The 17,981-nt window shown below is 37.0% G+C and overlaps 1 protein-coding gene across 2 annotated transcripts in view; it reads right to left on the reverse strand.

Annotated features, from left to right (window-relative positions):
- Window positions 1-1,826: 1,826 nt before the first annotated feature.
- Window positions 1,827-17,981, reverse strand: part of LOC131150552 (prefoldin subunit 3) — a 38,975-nt gene continuing 22,820 nt past the window's right edge. The window contains exons 3-6 of one of the 2 annotated variants that reach the window (XM_058101347.1): window positions 6,918-6,989; window positions 2,691-2,810; window positions 2,495-2,596; window positions 1,827-2,201 (exon numbers count right to left, since the gene is read on the reverse strand). In XM_058101347.1, the coding sequence (XP_057957330.1) occupies window positions 2,124-2,201; window positions 2,495-2,596; window positions 2,691-2,810; window positions 6,918-6,989 (372 nt within the window). In that variant the 3' untranslated portion in view covers window positions 1,827-2,123. The remainder of the gene's footprint in view (window positions 2,202-2,494; window positions 2,597-2,690; window positions 2,811-6,917; window positions 6,990-17,981) is intronic. The other variant, XM_058101348.1, reaches the window with a different exon arrangement.

Consider the following 17,981-nt stretch of genomic DNA (forward strand, 5'->3'; position numbering starts at 1 on the left):
TAGTTTTTAACATTTATATAGAGAATTCGAGAATATGTTTTTTTTTTTTTTTTAAGTTTGTTGTCTCATATTTTGTATTTAGGAGTATACAATTCGAATCATAGAATTAAATTTATGTAATTATGACAAAATATAGTATAAATTATATTCAGTATAAATTATATTTTTTGTAATTATTTTGAAACTTTTAAAAATAAAAATAAGAACTATTTTACACAACTAAGCAAACTCATTATTTTCTATTTTGTTAATACAAGTTTTGAAAAATTAAAGAATAAGCTTGTATTTTTATAATTCTTTAGAAAACTAAAAAAAATCTCAAGAATGTTTTCCACAACAAAACATATGCTTATATTATATTTTCTTAAAACAATTAAAACTTGCAACGCAAAAGTTTGTTAAAAAAATTATAGAACATCACAATAATTTGATTGTGACCCTCCATGGTTGAGTCAATAAGTTCAAATCGTACAAAAAGTTAAAATAAAAGTATGGAATGAGAGATGGATTTCCCCTTCTGCGTAATCAAAATTGCCCATTAGTATAGGCATACTCAACCCTTTGTGTTTGTTCATGTTTGTAAGATTTGAATATTCTCTCTTATTTATTTTAATTCTTTGCTTGAAATCGAGCTGATCACATAATTGACAAAAAACGATTCATATAATCGATCCCACCTAATGAGACTTAAAGTTTAAATTTTTTTTTTCTTGTTTACTTGAAGTTGAGCGTATTTGAAACTAGGGTTGCCAATTTGTAACTCTAATCTCTCTAATCTTCTCTCTACCTCTAATTCACTCCTACCTCTCTCTTTTGAAGTTAAAAGTTGAATAGCATAGATGCACACAACTTGAGATTTAAACATTGAAGGTTGAAGAATAAAACCTCCAGTGGAAAAAATATGAGATGAGAAACGTAATAACTCTCTTAGTGTAATCTAGAGCAATTTAAGCCTCCAATTAACCAATAATAATATTAATAATACATACATTCATACATAAAACAAAACCTAACACAACATAAATACCACTCATTTGATAGTGAGTTTCATGCACTTCCACAAATAGAAAGTATAACGAAGTGGGTATTAATGAAAATACTTATCTTTCATTAAATGAATGGCAGTGATGTGTTTCATAGAATGTGTTCAATATTATATAATGCATGCACGAAAATTTGTCTGACCTCCATGGAGAAGGGGGAAGAAAAAAGGGCAGGATGCAGACAAGACGAGGCAGAAGTTATTATGTGTTCTAGAGAATGCTGACAATTTCAAGCGCATTGCTTGACCTATAAATGGCTGGAGGTGAAGGCTGAACCTTCCAAATTCCTGCAACCAAAACAGTTGAAGAGAGGGAGAGAGAGAGAGAGAGAGAGAGAGTTCATTAGTTTAAGAATTCTGCCATTGCTTTTGACTTTCACAAACATGCGCCCACGCGGAAAACGCCCCATCTAAGTAAACCACCGCGCTTGTTTTCAAGCTTCAAATCATTGTCCAGGCAAAAATAGAAATGACCCAACCACCGAGCTCAAAACTCGAGTGAATCCTCAGCCTCATCAACAGAACCTTCCCAAACACAATAATCCAATTGTGAATTCCCAATAACCTGGAGTCCCCTGGAATTTTTCAAACCGACATTGTTTGAAGTGTACCCAAGAATTTTTCAAACTCGCATTGATGGAGGCCCAATAATCTTGAATCCCCTAGGAGCTAGGGTTCCATTCAGCGAACGGGCTCGGCAGGCAAATTCCTCCAACAATGACGCTTTTGGGTTGGTCCTTATGGCAGAAATATTCAAATGAATAGAACAACTAACAAAATCAACTCAAAGAAAATTCAAAATAGAACATACCCATTAGTTTCCAATTGCAGTAGACTCAAAAAAAAAACATACAAATATTACAGCTGAATCCCTAACAAGGCATTTTTCTTGTACATGTATTATAAAATAAGCCACAATAATTCTAGAAGCCTAAGTGAGAAGAAACTCATTTGACTGGGGTTTAATAAACAAATGACGGAGCAAAAATAACATGACACGCACTCTCCGCAGGGAAAAAGCCAGCAGCACTGCAACTTTCTAATTTGGATTATCATAATTTCTTTTTTTAATTTGTGTTTTTCAGGAGTCCTTGGATGCCGAAGCTTGTCTTAATCTGCGCTGATGTACATCCCAGTTATAGACGCGAGCAATTGTCACCTACATCAAGCGAGCTCAAGCATAAGTTTAGAAATGAAGAGACTTCCTACATGTATATTATATAGAATACAACAAATGTAATTCCTCCAGGGTGCATATGTGGTATGTGTTTTTGTTCTCTTAATGGCATTTATTTTTTTAAAAACAAATGAGTGCAAGATGGCAGAATGAATAGGAATCTTGAATTATTTATTTTTCCCTGTTTCTTTGTCTCGAGTGGTTGGGGGAGTTGGGCACTTGAGCCACCTGATTACTACTAGACAAAAAGAAGCTTGCATTTATATCGGCTGTACCTGAGTAACTGTCACCTGATCTCTTAAGAACTGCAGATCAGCTATTAGAACTTCTAAACTGGCTTTAGCATTTTCTAAGTTCTTTCGTAGAAGAGCATTGGCCTGCACAAACCAGAGAGTCACTAAGGCTTATAGTCGCATATCATCAATGCAGAAGACCTAACCCAGTGGCTAACTGAAATTAAAAGATGTGGACCTCATCACAAGAATACTCCAACATGACATTCGCACCCAACCATAAACACACTGAGTCAGAGTCCTCAACACGAGCTCGAGAATATATGCCTTCTGAGACTTCAAAATCAGCCACAAAGGCCTGCTTCCACATTACAAAGACAAAAAAGACTTGTTATATGGTGAGCAAAAAATTGACCAAAATCATCAATGGGGTGATTGGCAAAAATTTCTTGACAAAAGTAGCAAATGAGAAAAAAAAGTAAACTCCACAGATGATATTCAACCAATTCATGTGCACCTGACCCAAGCTAGATAAATTACTCGATGTCAATGTGTGAAAATCTTAAAGCGTGCAAATCAAAGTTCAACATTCCAGGCGATATGCCTATTTAACAAAATAGAAAACAATGACAAATGTAATACTCATTGATATGGGTGTGAATGATTGTTTACATGGTAATCTCTCATAAAAATTGTATACTGTATAATATCTGTTTTAACTGGCATTCTATGCCCATCCAAGCTGAATTTTACTGCATTTGTCAACACTATTACTTTTGTTTAAAACTCTACAAATGCTCATGAATGCAATGGAAAGAGACATACATACACATCCATGTCTTTTCTGTTTTCATTTATGCAATACTTGATTTATTTCTGTTAAAAGAAAAGGAAGAAAAAAAAAGGGTAAAATGTGATTGAGAAGTTTTTTGGAAACTAAGATAGTAAGATCTGTTTCCAAACATGTTTCATGTTGTCAGGCTTTAAAAAACAGAAATGTAAAAGGTCCAAAACACATTCAAATGAATTTGCACTGTATTGTCAGGTCATGTGGCATTACTATTGGGGCTATAAAGAAACAAGCATCAACCTAAAACAAAAACAGACTACTAACTTATCAGGCTTCTAAAACCTGACCAACTTACTAAATGAGCCCACTCAAAACAACTGCACTTTTGTTTCTCAGTCTACAACTCTGGCCCGAGAGGAAATTTAGGATGGGGACAGCAGTTCACTTTAATGGGGTGGATTGGCACCATGTTGAGATATGGTTATGCATGTATATACATCAACCCAAACATGGGCTGCCTATTAATTGTATCAAGAACACTAAACACGAACATGACTTATTTATTAATTGGAATACACACACAACTAGTTGCATAAATGAGTCGGATTGGATGAAGAATGGTGGAAGCTAAATTAACCAGCCAAGCTGACACTTTTCGGTTAGTTTGGTTTTGCCGCCTAAAAATTCAGTTCAGTTCAACTTCATAAAATATGGATATACATTTTTTTTTTCTAGTTTGGTTTTAGAAGTTTATAACTGAGTAACTCGAATAAATCAAATAATAACTTTCAAGTTAAACAAATTACAGAGTATTTATTTTTGTAATATAATATTTACAATAAATATAAACTAAAAATAATTTTCCTTCTATTACATTTTACATTAAAATAACTGTAGTTCATTTTGGAAACAAAACCAAATAAATCAACCAAACCAAAATTGAAAACTCCACAATTAGTTCATTTTTGTAAGCATTTTGGTTCGGCTCATATCTCCACAATTTTGGAGTTATAACATGAATAAATTAATTAAAGTTGTAAATAATGGTTTTGATTAAATTGGTAAATAATGAGGTTAAGGGGGGAGGGGGTTAAGGTTTTATTCAGACACATGTTCTTTGAATGGGTCAAATCAAATTAAATTGGTTTTCAGACACTAGACCCAAAAGTGACTTAATTATTTAATAGGTTAGGCTAGTAGACACAATTATGGTAAACCAAAACAGATAAACTTAAAGCTGCTTTCAAATCATACTGGTTGGTCTTATCGATGTAACTCCTGCCCTATCCTCTGGCATAACTAAAATTCCATATGTTGATTTGTCACAAGGATTATACGTCATGCTTGTTGAAATTTCACTTGTGAATTTGTCCCACGTTGGAAAAACAGAGGATAAATGCTTATACACATGGTTGGACCCAAGACCTAATAACTTGAACTTTTGGGTCAAGTTGATGTTCACCCATGTATATCAAGCCCACCTATGGGAACGGGTCCTAACAATGCTCATGGGCTAACCAAAAACTTGATACCATCAATATTACTAATCTACGATGCTATCTCAACCCAAAACAACTGCCGCGACCAGGTCTCAAGTCCCATTAGGTGAAGTATATGGATCATTTTCTACCATTATGCATGGTTTAGGCCAATATCCTCAATGTGTTGAAGTGCTGTCAGATTCTTATGTACTCTTATGTTTTTCTAGGTATACGCGTCCCCATCCTATGGCCTCTTAACATCAACTTAAACATTATTTCTAATCAAAGCATTATTTCACCTGTAATGCAAGTACCAAAACATTATTCTCATATCTATACAAGGACTGTGTGTCACAATCCTACAGCGGACATGTACTAGGAGATCTTGACTGTATAAGTATGGTTAAAACCTCAAACTTGTGGGGCACCTTTAATAGGACAAAACCACGAGGCCTATTGGGTCAAAGCAAACAATATCTCTCTAACATTGTGCCAAGATCATTGCATTGGTATCAGAGCCACCATAAGGTATTGTTAGACCCTACACAAAGGTGTGGGCCACTCTAATGACAAAAAGTCACCAGACTAGGGCCAAGACCATTAAAATTGGGGCTGAATTATGGTAAGATATTACCATCTCTGGCCCAAACGTGTCTCATGGTTTTGTCATATAAAAGGCATCTCACAAGTTTTGAGATTTTAACCATCCTTATATGTCCAAGATCTCCCTAGCACACATCCGATGTGGGATCATGATACTATGCCTATCTTATCCGAGATATCCTTATTCCTTAATTTTTCTTCTAGAATTATTCCCCTCACCCATTTTAACATTCTCATTTCCACTACATTAACTTTTTGGATATATTGTTTCTTGCTAGCTCAACATTACTATCTACATAACATAGTCACTAGTGTTATGGCTGCCCTACGGAATTTTCCTTTTAATTGCAAGATATTCTACAATCACACAACAAGGCCAAAGTATTCACCATTTTACCTGGCCAGATTTAACTCTGTCACATATTTCTCAATTTCTCCTTCAGCTTGCATATTATAAGTTCAAGATATTGAATTCTACTACTTGGTAGAAATTTCTTGAACTATAAAGTTTAACATTATGTCCATTATCCTCCTAGAAGTCTTAAAAATTGCATCCATTATTCCATTTTATTCCACCTTGAGTTTCATCCATCAAGATAATATCATCTGCAAAAAGCACACACCATGGAACCATATTATGGATGTCTGCTGAATTCATGATCATTCATAACTAAAGCAAAAAAGGCCAGTGAGGTGCACCTATGGTGATTCAAATTTCCCCAGATTGTCCAAAATATAGATCGGTGCAATGATCTCCAGAATATGATTGATTTTTTCTGTTATTCAGATAAATTTGGAACAGCATTTTGTCAGTTAAATGAATGGCATTGGCACCAGGATTTTGCAAATATTTTAAGCCTCCAGAACATCTACTTTATGATAGTTCGCAAGATAGAACTTGTGATATCAACCCATACTTTTTTAAACAGGAAAACTAGGGCAGCCCAGGAAAGGAGAAAAAACAGAATAGAACTTTTCACATCAACCCAAGTGTAGTACATGCAAACTCATTCCAAATCCAACAATAATCAGAGATAACCGCGGGGGGTGGGAGTTGAAAGCACAAAAATCATCTAAACATCTCAACCCAAATGCTAGGTTTAAAGGTCTGCAACCACAAAGTAATCTTAAACCAAATATCAGGTATGTTTATCACCAATGGTACTAAGGTGGTACTAAGGTCCCAATGTTCAGTTTCAATATTCCAAAAGACAAGTACTTCCTTATAACCTGCACATTATAGTTAACTCCTACAACTGAGTGTAATAGTTGAGAACCCTATTCCCCTCTCAAATTAGAAGTTCTATAAAACTATTATGCATAAATTCAAAACTTTTGGTCAAAATTAAGCTGATCATCTTTATGCTCTTCACAATTTTAAGTATCTGCCCATCATATCAATTGGGTTGCTCAACTGAGCATACTATCCTTGACTAATCAAAAAAGAATAAGATAATCCGAATCCCAATGGAAGATATCAACTAGAATAATAAACCAGTTATATTTTACCTTTCAAAATCAAACATAAGTTCACAATTGCCCCACAAGAAAAACAAAAACAAAAACAAAAAAGAGAAAACAAAAAACGAACCTCACCAGTACCCTTCTTAACTTGTAAAGTGGCAACTATGTCTAAGCACTTCTCAATGTCAGGGATCTTAGCCTGAAAACCAGAAGAAGTAAGAAGTACAACTCAAGAATATCAAATCTTGAACAAAAGTAAACAGTATCTAAGCAAAAGAATTAGGCCTTAAACTCATCTTGGTCAACCTTTAAATATGGTTTTGAACATCAGAAAATAGATGAATAAAATGTATTAAACTAAGACATGAAAATCAAGCAACCAAAATCTTCTAGTCACAGGTAATATGAGTTAAGGCAATCCTGGGAAAGCATCCAGGTGTGAAGACCAGGGCAAAGAACTTCAAATTTAACCGGCCCACTCGACAAAAAAATGTAAATAAACAAAAAGTGCATCCCATCCCCACCAAAAATACATATATGAATAAATTAAGGAATACAATGAAGACACTAAAAAAGAAAAGGAAACAAAAGCTTTCATTCAACACTGTATATGAGCTAAAACAATCCTGAACAATCTCCCATGACTGAAGACCAAGGAGAGGAAATGAAAAGCACTCTCTCTGAATAGGTAAACCGTAAACTCATCTCTGAAAAATGAAAATACTTGTACTCCTTTCCAAATAAGTACAAAGAACCAAGTTAACTTCAAGTCTACAGGTTGATGGTTTGGTTCAAGAGAAATGCTCACATTCTCCATGATTGATACATGCCCACTGCTTTGATTTGGGATGGGATCATATTTTTTTGGCATCACAAGGGTTCTCTTTTGGTTGTTTTGGGTGCATTTTTATCGTATCCCCAGTATGATTGATTGGTGGTGTTAGTTGGATCTTTTGTGTTTTTAGTTTTTGGTTTTTTCCCTTTTTTGGACATTGTTTTGGAGGATTTCTTGTCCTCCTTGGATACTCTTCCTTCTCTCAAAAAAAATTTCTTTTATTAAAAAAAAAAGAGCAAAATTTCAAGAAGTTTCAGTCCAACCACAAGGTCAATTATTCTCATCCAACTCCTACCTAGACCATAGAATGGGCTCAAAGTTCGCAAGAAAACTCCAATGTCTCGCAATGCAACAAACCGGCCTAGTAATCCTGTCCAGCTTATGACAAAATCCTGAAATAAAATAAAATGACTAATCTATGACATGCAAGGCACATCCAAATTCTACCTATCACTGATTAGTCAGTTTCTGTGTCTTAGAAAGAGCAAATTGGTTTGAAGTTGGAGCAGTTTAACCATTAAAGAAGACAATATGTTGGCTTTCTTTTGAAAATTTTGGAGACTGCATAATGAATATTTCCTAACGAGCCTGCAACAAATTGTATATTAGGCATCAAAGACTCAAGCAACTAATAAATGACCCTGATAAATCAACTCCACAGGCTAAAGAACATCCCTGGGGTCCCATCTAACTCCGAGCTTTATGCACTCTCATATCTCATTTCAGGATTCTACCATTCTGAGAGAGAGAGAGAGAGAGCACAAACAAAAGAGGATGAGAATTCCTCAAAAACAAAAACCAAAACTAAGAAAAAAACAACCCGTAGCAGAACAACCCATCCTCCAGAAAATCAAACAAAAACTACCTAGAAAGCCCCATTTAAAACCCTCTTTCAGCTTAGTTAATAAAGCACTGCAAATTGGCCACTTCCTGTTGTCCCTTTCTAGCCTTACTCGTGCCACCATCCAAGTGGACTTCCTTCTCCCAATTAACTACCAGCAAACCCATTTTATCTAGCAAATGTTGAAAGCAAGGCCTAGTGTCCTGAGCCAAGGTTGTTTAGGGCATTATGCTTGCATGTATCTGCTTGGCTTCTGTACATGGGATGGGTAACCATCATGTAGATAGTAGAATAAGTTTTATTCTTTGAGTGGGATACTGTCTTAGTCAAAACAGGGCGTATGACTCAACGGTCCAGAGCTTACATAGCATAGAAAGCTCCACAAGAGAGGGTAAGTGTTCATCAATCATTGTAAAATTCACTAGCTATTGTAAATGTGTTTAGCCTGCCTCCTTTGCTAAACTCAGGTTGCCTACGGAGTAGTGAGTAATTAACTATGTTACTTTACAGTTTACCGTGCCTCTCATTTCCTTTCATGATTGCTTACTGGTTCCACTTACTTTGTATTCGATAGTTGTGAATTTGTTAGGTGGTGAAACTACAGTTTACTTTTGACTAACTAGTTAGCTACCATGCTACAACTACCACGGCCCTTTTCACAATGTAAAGTGTTCAGCTTGTGACACCTAGGGACAGCAATCCGCTCAATCTTGTCACTTTCTTGCCTATTCCATTGCACTCCAAAAGCATAAACTCCCTCTAAAACATCTATTGGAGGTGGAGGTCTATAGGAAAACTCCCCAGATGAATCAGAGCAATCTGATCCAAGCCCAATTGTTCATGAACCTCATCCATACATAAACCTCCATCATAATCAAAATCATTATCTAGTTCACCCTCCTTGTCAGAAACATCATCCCATTTCTTCTTCTCAAAAAGATTATCCTTGCTAACCTTTTTTATTAATGTTAGATTACCAATTTACCTAAAAGCTTAAGCTATTAGGTTGTGGGCCAAAAATATATATCAAGCTTTAACACTCCCCCGCACATGCAGCCCGACAGCACGTGGAGCGATAAAAGACATGATAATATCATCCATTATAGGGAATACAACAATTTTTTAAATACCATACAATAAACACAGGCAACAAGACTAGAACCCAAGACCTCCTAGTAACCAAATCTGATACCATGTTAGATTACCACTTTACCTAAAAGCTAAGCTATTAGGTTGTGGACCAACAATGTATATCAAGCTTTAACAATTAAATCTATCTTTAGCCCATTGGAAGGATCTGCAATGTAAAAAATGCCAACAACATGTCTTTTCAAAAGTTTAACTACCCCCGCATCCGCACTTAACTGCTTCTCAGTTGAGGATTCCCTTTTTTCCATGCCCTTCAGCCCCTGACAAGTATAAATTTAACGTATTTCTGGTTAACCCCGCAACCTGAGATTTTGTTACTCCTTCCACCCCACCTTGTCATTACTAGAACTCAAACAATCTTGATTTCTGCCCTGACCAGTTGGCATCATTAACCTCCATCTGCACTTCCCACAGCCCTGTGTCCTTCATTTGACATTCATCCTCCATAGGAAGCCCTCAGGAAAACTCATCCGTATTCTGAAAGTTCCCCCTGCTCCAGGCTCACCCCACAGAAGCTGATGTTGCCCACTCACACTAACAACCCTCACCAACAACCCTCACCAGTGGTGTACCACAAGTCTGTCTCCACCCGCACGCTTTCCCCAAAACCAGATCCATTTTACCCCACCTTTTCAAAACTCTCCGCAGCATGAATCCCACTGACGCTCCCAATTTGCTAAGCTATATGCTGTGCTTGAGGAGTGCCCACCAAAACACCCTCCTATAAATTGGGCCCTCAAACTTGACCGTACAGCTACATGGGCAAGCAAAGAAGAAGCATTCCTATTCTGGTCAGACAAGTCCTCTTGTGTTTAGAGAACTAAATTTGCACCTGAATACTTTTATCAGTGTCTTTAGTTTGCAAATAGGCCAAATCTCCCTTAAAAGCCCATAGCTTATTTCCTAATAACTAGGCCAGGTTGACTGCTATATTAAAGATCCCTGGCTCAACCATTTGAAGCCCATTCCCTTTGTCCATACAAACAATTGCCCCTTCCTCACAATCCTTAGCATCACCAAAACCTCCTGAACCAGCAGCCGCTACCGCCGCCACTTCAACTCTCACCAATTGGGAACCTCCACAGTTCCCACATTGCCGTCCACCCATCGCCTCTGAACTACTAGAGATTATCTCCTTCCAACTCTGGTGATTGTAACTGAAGGTTGAACCACATATATGTTTTTCTCTGAACCCAAAATCGCCTGCAACACCTGCATGAACCTTCACCATCCCTCCCCTCCCAGAACTCCAGGGATGAAGATCGAGTAATCCTTGCTGTTCATAAACTCAACTCCAGAAAATTACCCTTCTGATTTTATTTAAAGACCACTCAATATTGTGTTCTCACAAATTTTCTATAACTAATGACCTGTTCTAAGCTCAAAAAAAACGAAGACAAACGCCCACCTACCAATCTAGCAGCCGACAGTAATCTTATCCACAGGCTCAGGTTCTGAGACTTCTTCTCTAGTCAAACAAACCCCCGAATTCCAATTTTTCCAACTGCAGGTTTATTTTGATACGCACCAATTTGTGGAGGTTCTCCTCCATACCTAGTATTGTAAGAATCCATCAAAGCAAACAGCAAAAACTATAGGAGAGATGAGCGCAAAAGAAGCCTGTCTCATTTTTTTTCCATTCAAAAGTAAATTCCAGTATTCTACCATTATTATCACCATTTCATATCCATATAATTATTGTTATGCAGTTATTTATGCCGAATTATTACATAAGTGTCTTGCAACAAAGACACCGACACCCAATTTGACTCAACTACCAAAGACATTCTTAATGAATCTTGCACAAATATTACGTACAACATACATATCCCTCTGTAGATTCTATAGAGAAACCATGAGGGGCACTGTGTACATATCTAGAAGAAATATTGACGATCAATTCAAAACAAGCAGCACTAAAATATAATCCATTTAGTCATGATTACAGTTTTGAAGTTTTTTACAGCATTACGGACAAGAGGCTATCAACCATTAATATACTTTGGTTGATTGGGTGGCCTAGAGAAGTCTTGTGCAGGGCATTGCTGTGAGGCGAGAGATGTTATGTATCTTGTTTGTGATTTGATATAAAGCTGTACTTCTGTCTAATGATTGTCTGCGATGTTCTTACCCTTCTTTGGATTTTGAGAGTCGCGGGACTAAAATTGAGCCCTTTGGTGGTCTCAAATTTGCTTTAGCAAGTAATGCTATCTTATGACTGCATTTGACTTATGTAGGTGTTCCTTTGAGTAGCAATCATAGTTCTAGAAAAATGGTGTGTAAAAAATAATAGCCTCCCTTAAAAGAACCTTGTGGAATGCACGAACAGTTCTCTTTGAAAAGAAAACCATCCATCACTAGAAAATTATTAGACGGCCCATTTGCACATTCTGCCATGTCTTGCTGAAATCACAATCAAGCTTGTACAAAACTTTCAATACTTCAAAACCTGTTAATTTCACTTGCATCAGAGTTAGCAAAGAATGTCTAAGACTCAAAACATCAAGAATAACATTCTGAACTCTAGATTTATGCTTAATACAAAAGTTGAAAGTTTGAAGAGATTCAGCTCATGGTGCATGATGCCTGCAAAATTTCTGCTGGCTATTAAAACTTTAATGCTTCAAGATAATAATAGAGCACAAATGGCTTAGGAAGCAAATAGTAACTCCAATTAGCTAAAGCGTGAACAATGGCATAAAATTCTTTGCTGAAAACAAAATATTTTCTTCAAGAATCACTAAGCTTTTCACTATAAAAAGCTATAGGTTTACCCCCTTGTCTTAGGGCTGCACTAATCCCCACGTGGAAACATCACATTCAACTTCAGAAACTTGGTTAAAATCAGGCAAAGAATGAACAGGTGCATTTGTCACCTTCTTAACGAGTTCAAAACTCTTCTTCACTTCATTTGTCCACTTAAAATTGGCTCCTCTCAAACATTCTGGAGCGAGAATGGTTCTAAAATCCTTGATAAACCTATAATATGATGCAAGGCCATAAAAACTCCAAGTGTCATGTTATGATTGTGAAATAGGCAAGCTCATTTTGCTTCAATCTTGCTAGGATCAATCTTCACTCCTTCGCAAGAAACAATCTAGCTTAAGAAAACCAGGCTGTCAAAAGTTGGCAAAGCTTCTAATCTTTTAAGGTCTAAAATACAGCTTGCAAATGATCAAGATGCTCCTTCTCACCTTCGCTGTACACAAGAATGTCACCAAAATAAACAACAAAAAATCTGCCAATAAATGGTTTAAATACATCATTCATCAATCGGATGAAAGTGCCAAGAGCTTTAGAAAGGATGGCATAATCATCTATTCATAAAGACCATCCCTTGTTTCAAAAGCTGTCTTCCATTTATCTCCCAGTTTCATTCAGATTTGATAATAACAACCTCTCAGATCATCCTTTGAAAAAGTAGTAGCACTGTGTAGTTGATCTAACAAATCGTCAAGGCGAGGAATAGGAAAGTGATAACCAAAAAAAATCGTGTTCACTGCCTCACTATCTATGCACATTCGCCATAATCCATCCTTTTTGGGCACAAGAAGAGCTGGTACAGTGCATGGACTCTTACTTTCTCCCACCAAACACTTCGCAATAAGCTTATCAACTTGCCTCTGCAAATCTTCATGCTCCAGACTCATTCTATGGGCTGCCTTGTTGAGAAGTATCAAAACCAGGAATGAAATCAATGCAATGCTGAATGTCTAGCATTGGAGGAAGGCTTGAAGACATATCTTCATGAACAACATCATTAAACTCATCAAGTAAAGGTTGCACTTCAGGTGGCAACTCACTCACTTCTGCATTTTCTTCAAAAACAACAAGAGCATATGCCATCTCTAAACTAACCAATTTTTTCTAGTTCAGAACAAACAATCAAATAAATTTCCGCCCATTTAAAAGGTTTGGAAATTATCTCAGGTTTAGAAGGACCAAAACACACCATCTTTTACAAAAGAATAAGTATTCTTTTGTGACCATCATGATAAAATCTCCAATCATATTGTGATGGACAGCCAAGCAACAAATGGCATGCATTGATAGGCATAACATCACAACAAATCTGACCATTGTACTTCTTACCAATTGAAAAGGAAGTAAGACGCCTTTTATTTACCTTTAGTTCATGCCCTTTATCCAGCCACCTCAATTAATAAGGATGAGAATGTGCCATCATTTCAAGCTGCAACTTGAATGACAAGAATTTCTCCTTGGTCAGCATGAGCCACTTCGTCCTTATCTGAGCAAATCAGTGAGCCATCCCCATCTTCTATATCTTCCTCTATAATACAGAAAACTCTCCGACTTGGACAATCAGAAGCAATATGTCCATACATTTGACGTTTAAAACACTTTTCTGAGTTAAAATTTGACTAAGTAGCTGACTTAGGGACAGCCCCAACAATACTGCTTTCTGGTACCTTAGAAGAAGAGGGTTTGCTACATTAGGCTTCAAGATGGATGCAGTCCCTCAGTTTGAGGAGATCCCCTAGGTTCTAGATCTGAAATCACTCGTTCGAACTCTAGGTTTCTGCTTTTCTACTTTCAGTACAAGTTCCCTCGCATCGTTAAAACTCCAATAAAGTAGTACACTAAGCATTTCACTGATCTCTTTCAACCCACACAAATAGCGAGCTATTGTTTGCTCTTTAGGTTCAACTAGGTCACACTTCAACATTAGCTGCTCAAGTTCTATTGTGTACTCCTCCACAGATAGATATCTTTCCCTTTGTTTATGAAATTTTAGAAAAGTTACTTGCCTACAAAGGCTATAATGTTCTAGCAAGAATCTCCTGTTTCATTTTCTCCCATGAATTGATCTTGCTTTTTTCTTCACAAGATCTTTGTTCCTTGAGATTTTTCCACCACAAAGAAGCATATTTTCTGAGTTTTACAGCAACTAGCTTCACTTTGCACTCATCTGAGTACTCCTTGAAATCGAACATACTCTCAATAGTTCGTAGCCAGTCTTTGAAATCATCAGGTTGCATTCTTCTTTCAATTTTTGGAACATCAACTTTCACATCAAAGTTTCTACCAAACTTTTGATTGTTTCTTCTACAATGATGAGAAGAAGAGTCGTCGCTTAAGACACGATCTGGAACATGATGGAAAGGATTAAGATCACTATCATCATTGTTGGAACCATTTTTAGAACTATTTTCATCACCACCATGATTCTTAAAACGTTCAAGACATTGTTGGATTTCTTGGATTTGCCTTCTCATCTCAACCATTTCAAGATCACAAATATTCCTCTCATGTTCTTTGTTGTGCAAATTAATGCGTGCGGAATTGGATCATGCAATGCAACAACTAACGATGAAAAAAATGGAAAACACAATCACACAGATAATAAGGAAAGCAATAAACACAATGACACAAGAATTAACGTGGTTCGACAGAATGCCTACGTCCACGGGAGCAAGCGGCAGCTGAAATTCATTATCTATTAAAACCAGGATTACAACATTGTATTTATGCTAACCCCACACATACAAAGGGATTAAAAAGTTCCCTAAATACCCCTGTATCAATACCCAGAGAATTTGCCTCCGTATCCCCAACCTATTTATCTTCCCAATTCAAAATTCAAAAACAGACCGAACAAAACCGTCGAAGGTTTCATCAAACCATCGACGATTTCCTTCTAAATTAGCTTCTGTCTAAAACCGTCGATGTAACCATCGATGGGCTATGCAAAACTAGCGATGGTTTTCTTCTTGACTTGGCTTATGCCTAAAACCGTCGATATAACCGTCGACTCACTATGCAAGCCATCGAAGGTTTTCTTCAGACCAACTTCCTTGTTTTTTCCTCAGTATGCTTTCTCTGTGTATATGTGATCCACTCGATATGAGCCACATATTACAACAATCCCCACCTTGGCAAATATTCACCCCTTAGGAGAAAAACGAAAACATAACCCACAGCTTCACCTAGGAAAATAGGTTGGGACGCCTCCCATCTAGCATCTGGAGATGTTAATCAAGTCCAAGCAATGCTTGAACTTGTCCGCGGTAACAGGCTTTGTCAACATGTCTGCTGCATTCTCAAAAGTGTGAACTTTCTCAAGCAGTTTTTCACCAGAAGAGACCAATTCTCTGATCCTATAAAACCTCACATCTATGCGCCTAGTCCTTGCATGATACACCTGGTTCTTCGCCAAATAAATGGCACTCTGACTATCACAATGTAACTGAACTCAACCTTAGTGAATACCTAGCTCCTTGACCAATTCTATAAGCCACAAAACTTCCTTGGCAGCCTCAGCCACTACCATATATTCTGATTCAGTAGTAGATAGTACAACTAGAAACTGAACCATGGACCTTCAACAAATAACCCCCCCCCCCCCCCAAAACAAAGTGAATACACACCCTATGGTAGACCTCTTGTCATCCAAGTCCCCTAGATAGTTTGCATCCACATATCCCACAACTAAAGGATCACCCTATTGTCTGTCAAACATGATGTCATAGTCTGTAGTACCCCTCAAGTATCTGAAAATCCACTTGACTACATCCCAATGTCGTCATCCCGAATTTGAAAGAAACTTGCTGACCACACTAAAGGCTTGTGTCAGATCCAGTCTTGTGCATACATTAAGCACCCCACTGCACTAGCATATGGAACCTTTGACATGTCATGAACTTTATCATTTGCCTTTGGGCACTAGGCGGTAGACAATCTAAGATGATTCGCCAAAGGCGCACTCACTGGTTTGGCATTGTCCGTGTTGAACCTCTTCAACACTCTCTCCACATAGCAACACTGAGATAACCACAATCTCCTGGAAGCTCTGTCCCTGCAAATCTCCAAGAATCTTCTTAGCTGCACCCAAATCTTTCATGTCAAATTCTTTGCTCAACAAGGTTTTCAAATTGTTGACCTCAATTCACCCTCTTTGCAACAATCAACATGTCATTCACATAAAGCAACAGAAAAATAAATGAACCATCATCAAGACTCTTCACATAAACACAGCAATCATATTCACATCTCCTATAGCCAATCCAGATCATGTAGAAGTCAAATCGCTTATACCACTACCTCAGAGACTACTTCAGCCCATAAAGTGATTCCTCAATTTACAGACCAAGTGTTCCTGTTTAGACCAACTGAATCCTTCTGGCTGTACCATAAATCGCGGTAACAGGTAGTGTAACATAACGGCAACAGGTGTAACAGGAAGCAAGAGTAGCGGATGATACGTAACAGGAAGCGGATGTAACGGCCATGAATTTTTTTGAAGCATGCACAACCTTGTGCATATTAGCGTAATTGCATTTTTAAACTTTTAGCTTCTTAGAAAGAGTTTGTGTATTTTGGATACTTTAGTTCAACAAACAAAGTTATTTGGTAAGGGCAACAAGTTTACATTTGTTTTAAAACACCATTGATAGAAAAATTATGTGCGCGCGCGTATTTATACTTCTCATTGTTCTTATCTATGTTAAATTCTTATGTGTGCTAAATTAATTAATAAAACAAAATACATTATACACTCCATTAATCTATTAGACACATTAGACACACGAATTATACAAATATAAAATAGCTAGAAAAGAAAGAAGGTTGAATTTGAAAAGAAAAATACAGAACATAAATATCACATTACTAATATTATCAAAATAAAATATTTTCCTAACAAATTAGTATTTTCAAATTGTTAATTCATGCATCTCTTGTGAGTATTTTAAAGAAATAGTACATTTTGTATTATTGTCATCCTCACTATAATCTTTTCCCCCTCTTGCCACATGGTATATTGAGAATGATTTATGAAATAGGGAAAAAGTGAGAAGAAAAAGTAAAAAATAAAATAATTTTTTTTCGAGTAACAATCTTGTAGCGGTTACGTAACAGTCGTAGCGGCCTTTACATAACGGTTGCGGTCCATAACGGCCGTTACAGTTGTGATTTTTCTTCCCACCGATTTCGCAGTGTAACGCTATCGGTAACCAAAAAAACCATTACGTAATGGTCGCGGCCGTTATTTAAACCATGGTACCATGTAAATAAGCTCCTCCAAATCACCATGGAGAAATGATGTCTTTATGTCCATCTACTCCAAATGCATATCGAAATGCGCCACCAATCCCAATACTGCCCTGATGGAAGTGTGTTTAACCACAGGGAAGAAGATCTCATCATACTCAACCCCTTTCCTCTATGAGTAAACCTTTACTACTAGACGAGCCTTGAATTTCTCTCCTTATTTTTCTTATACTGTTTCTTTCTTCCCATACACCCATTTGCACCTTATCACTCTCTTCCCCTCTGGAAGATCCACTAGCTCCCACGTCTGGTTCTTATGCAGAGACTCCATCTCCTCCACCATAGCACCCATCCAT

Source organism: Malania oleifera, chromosome 3 (assembly GCF_029873635.1).
Source record: "Malania oleifera isolate guangnan ecotype guangnan chromosome 3, ASM2987363v1, whole genome shotgun sequence".
NCBI lineage: Eukaryota > Viridiplantae > Streptophyta > Magnoliopsida > Santalales > Ximeniaceae > Malania > Malania oleifera.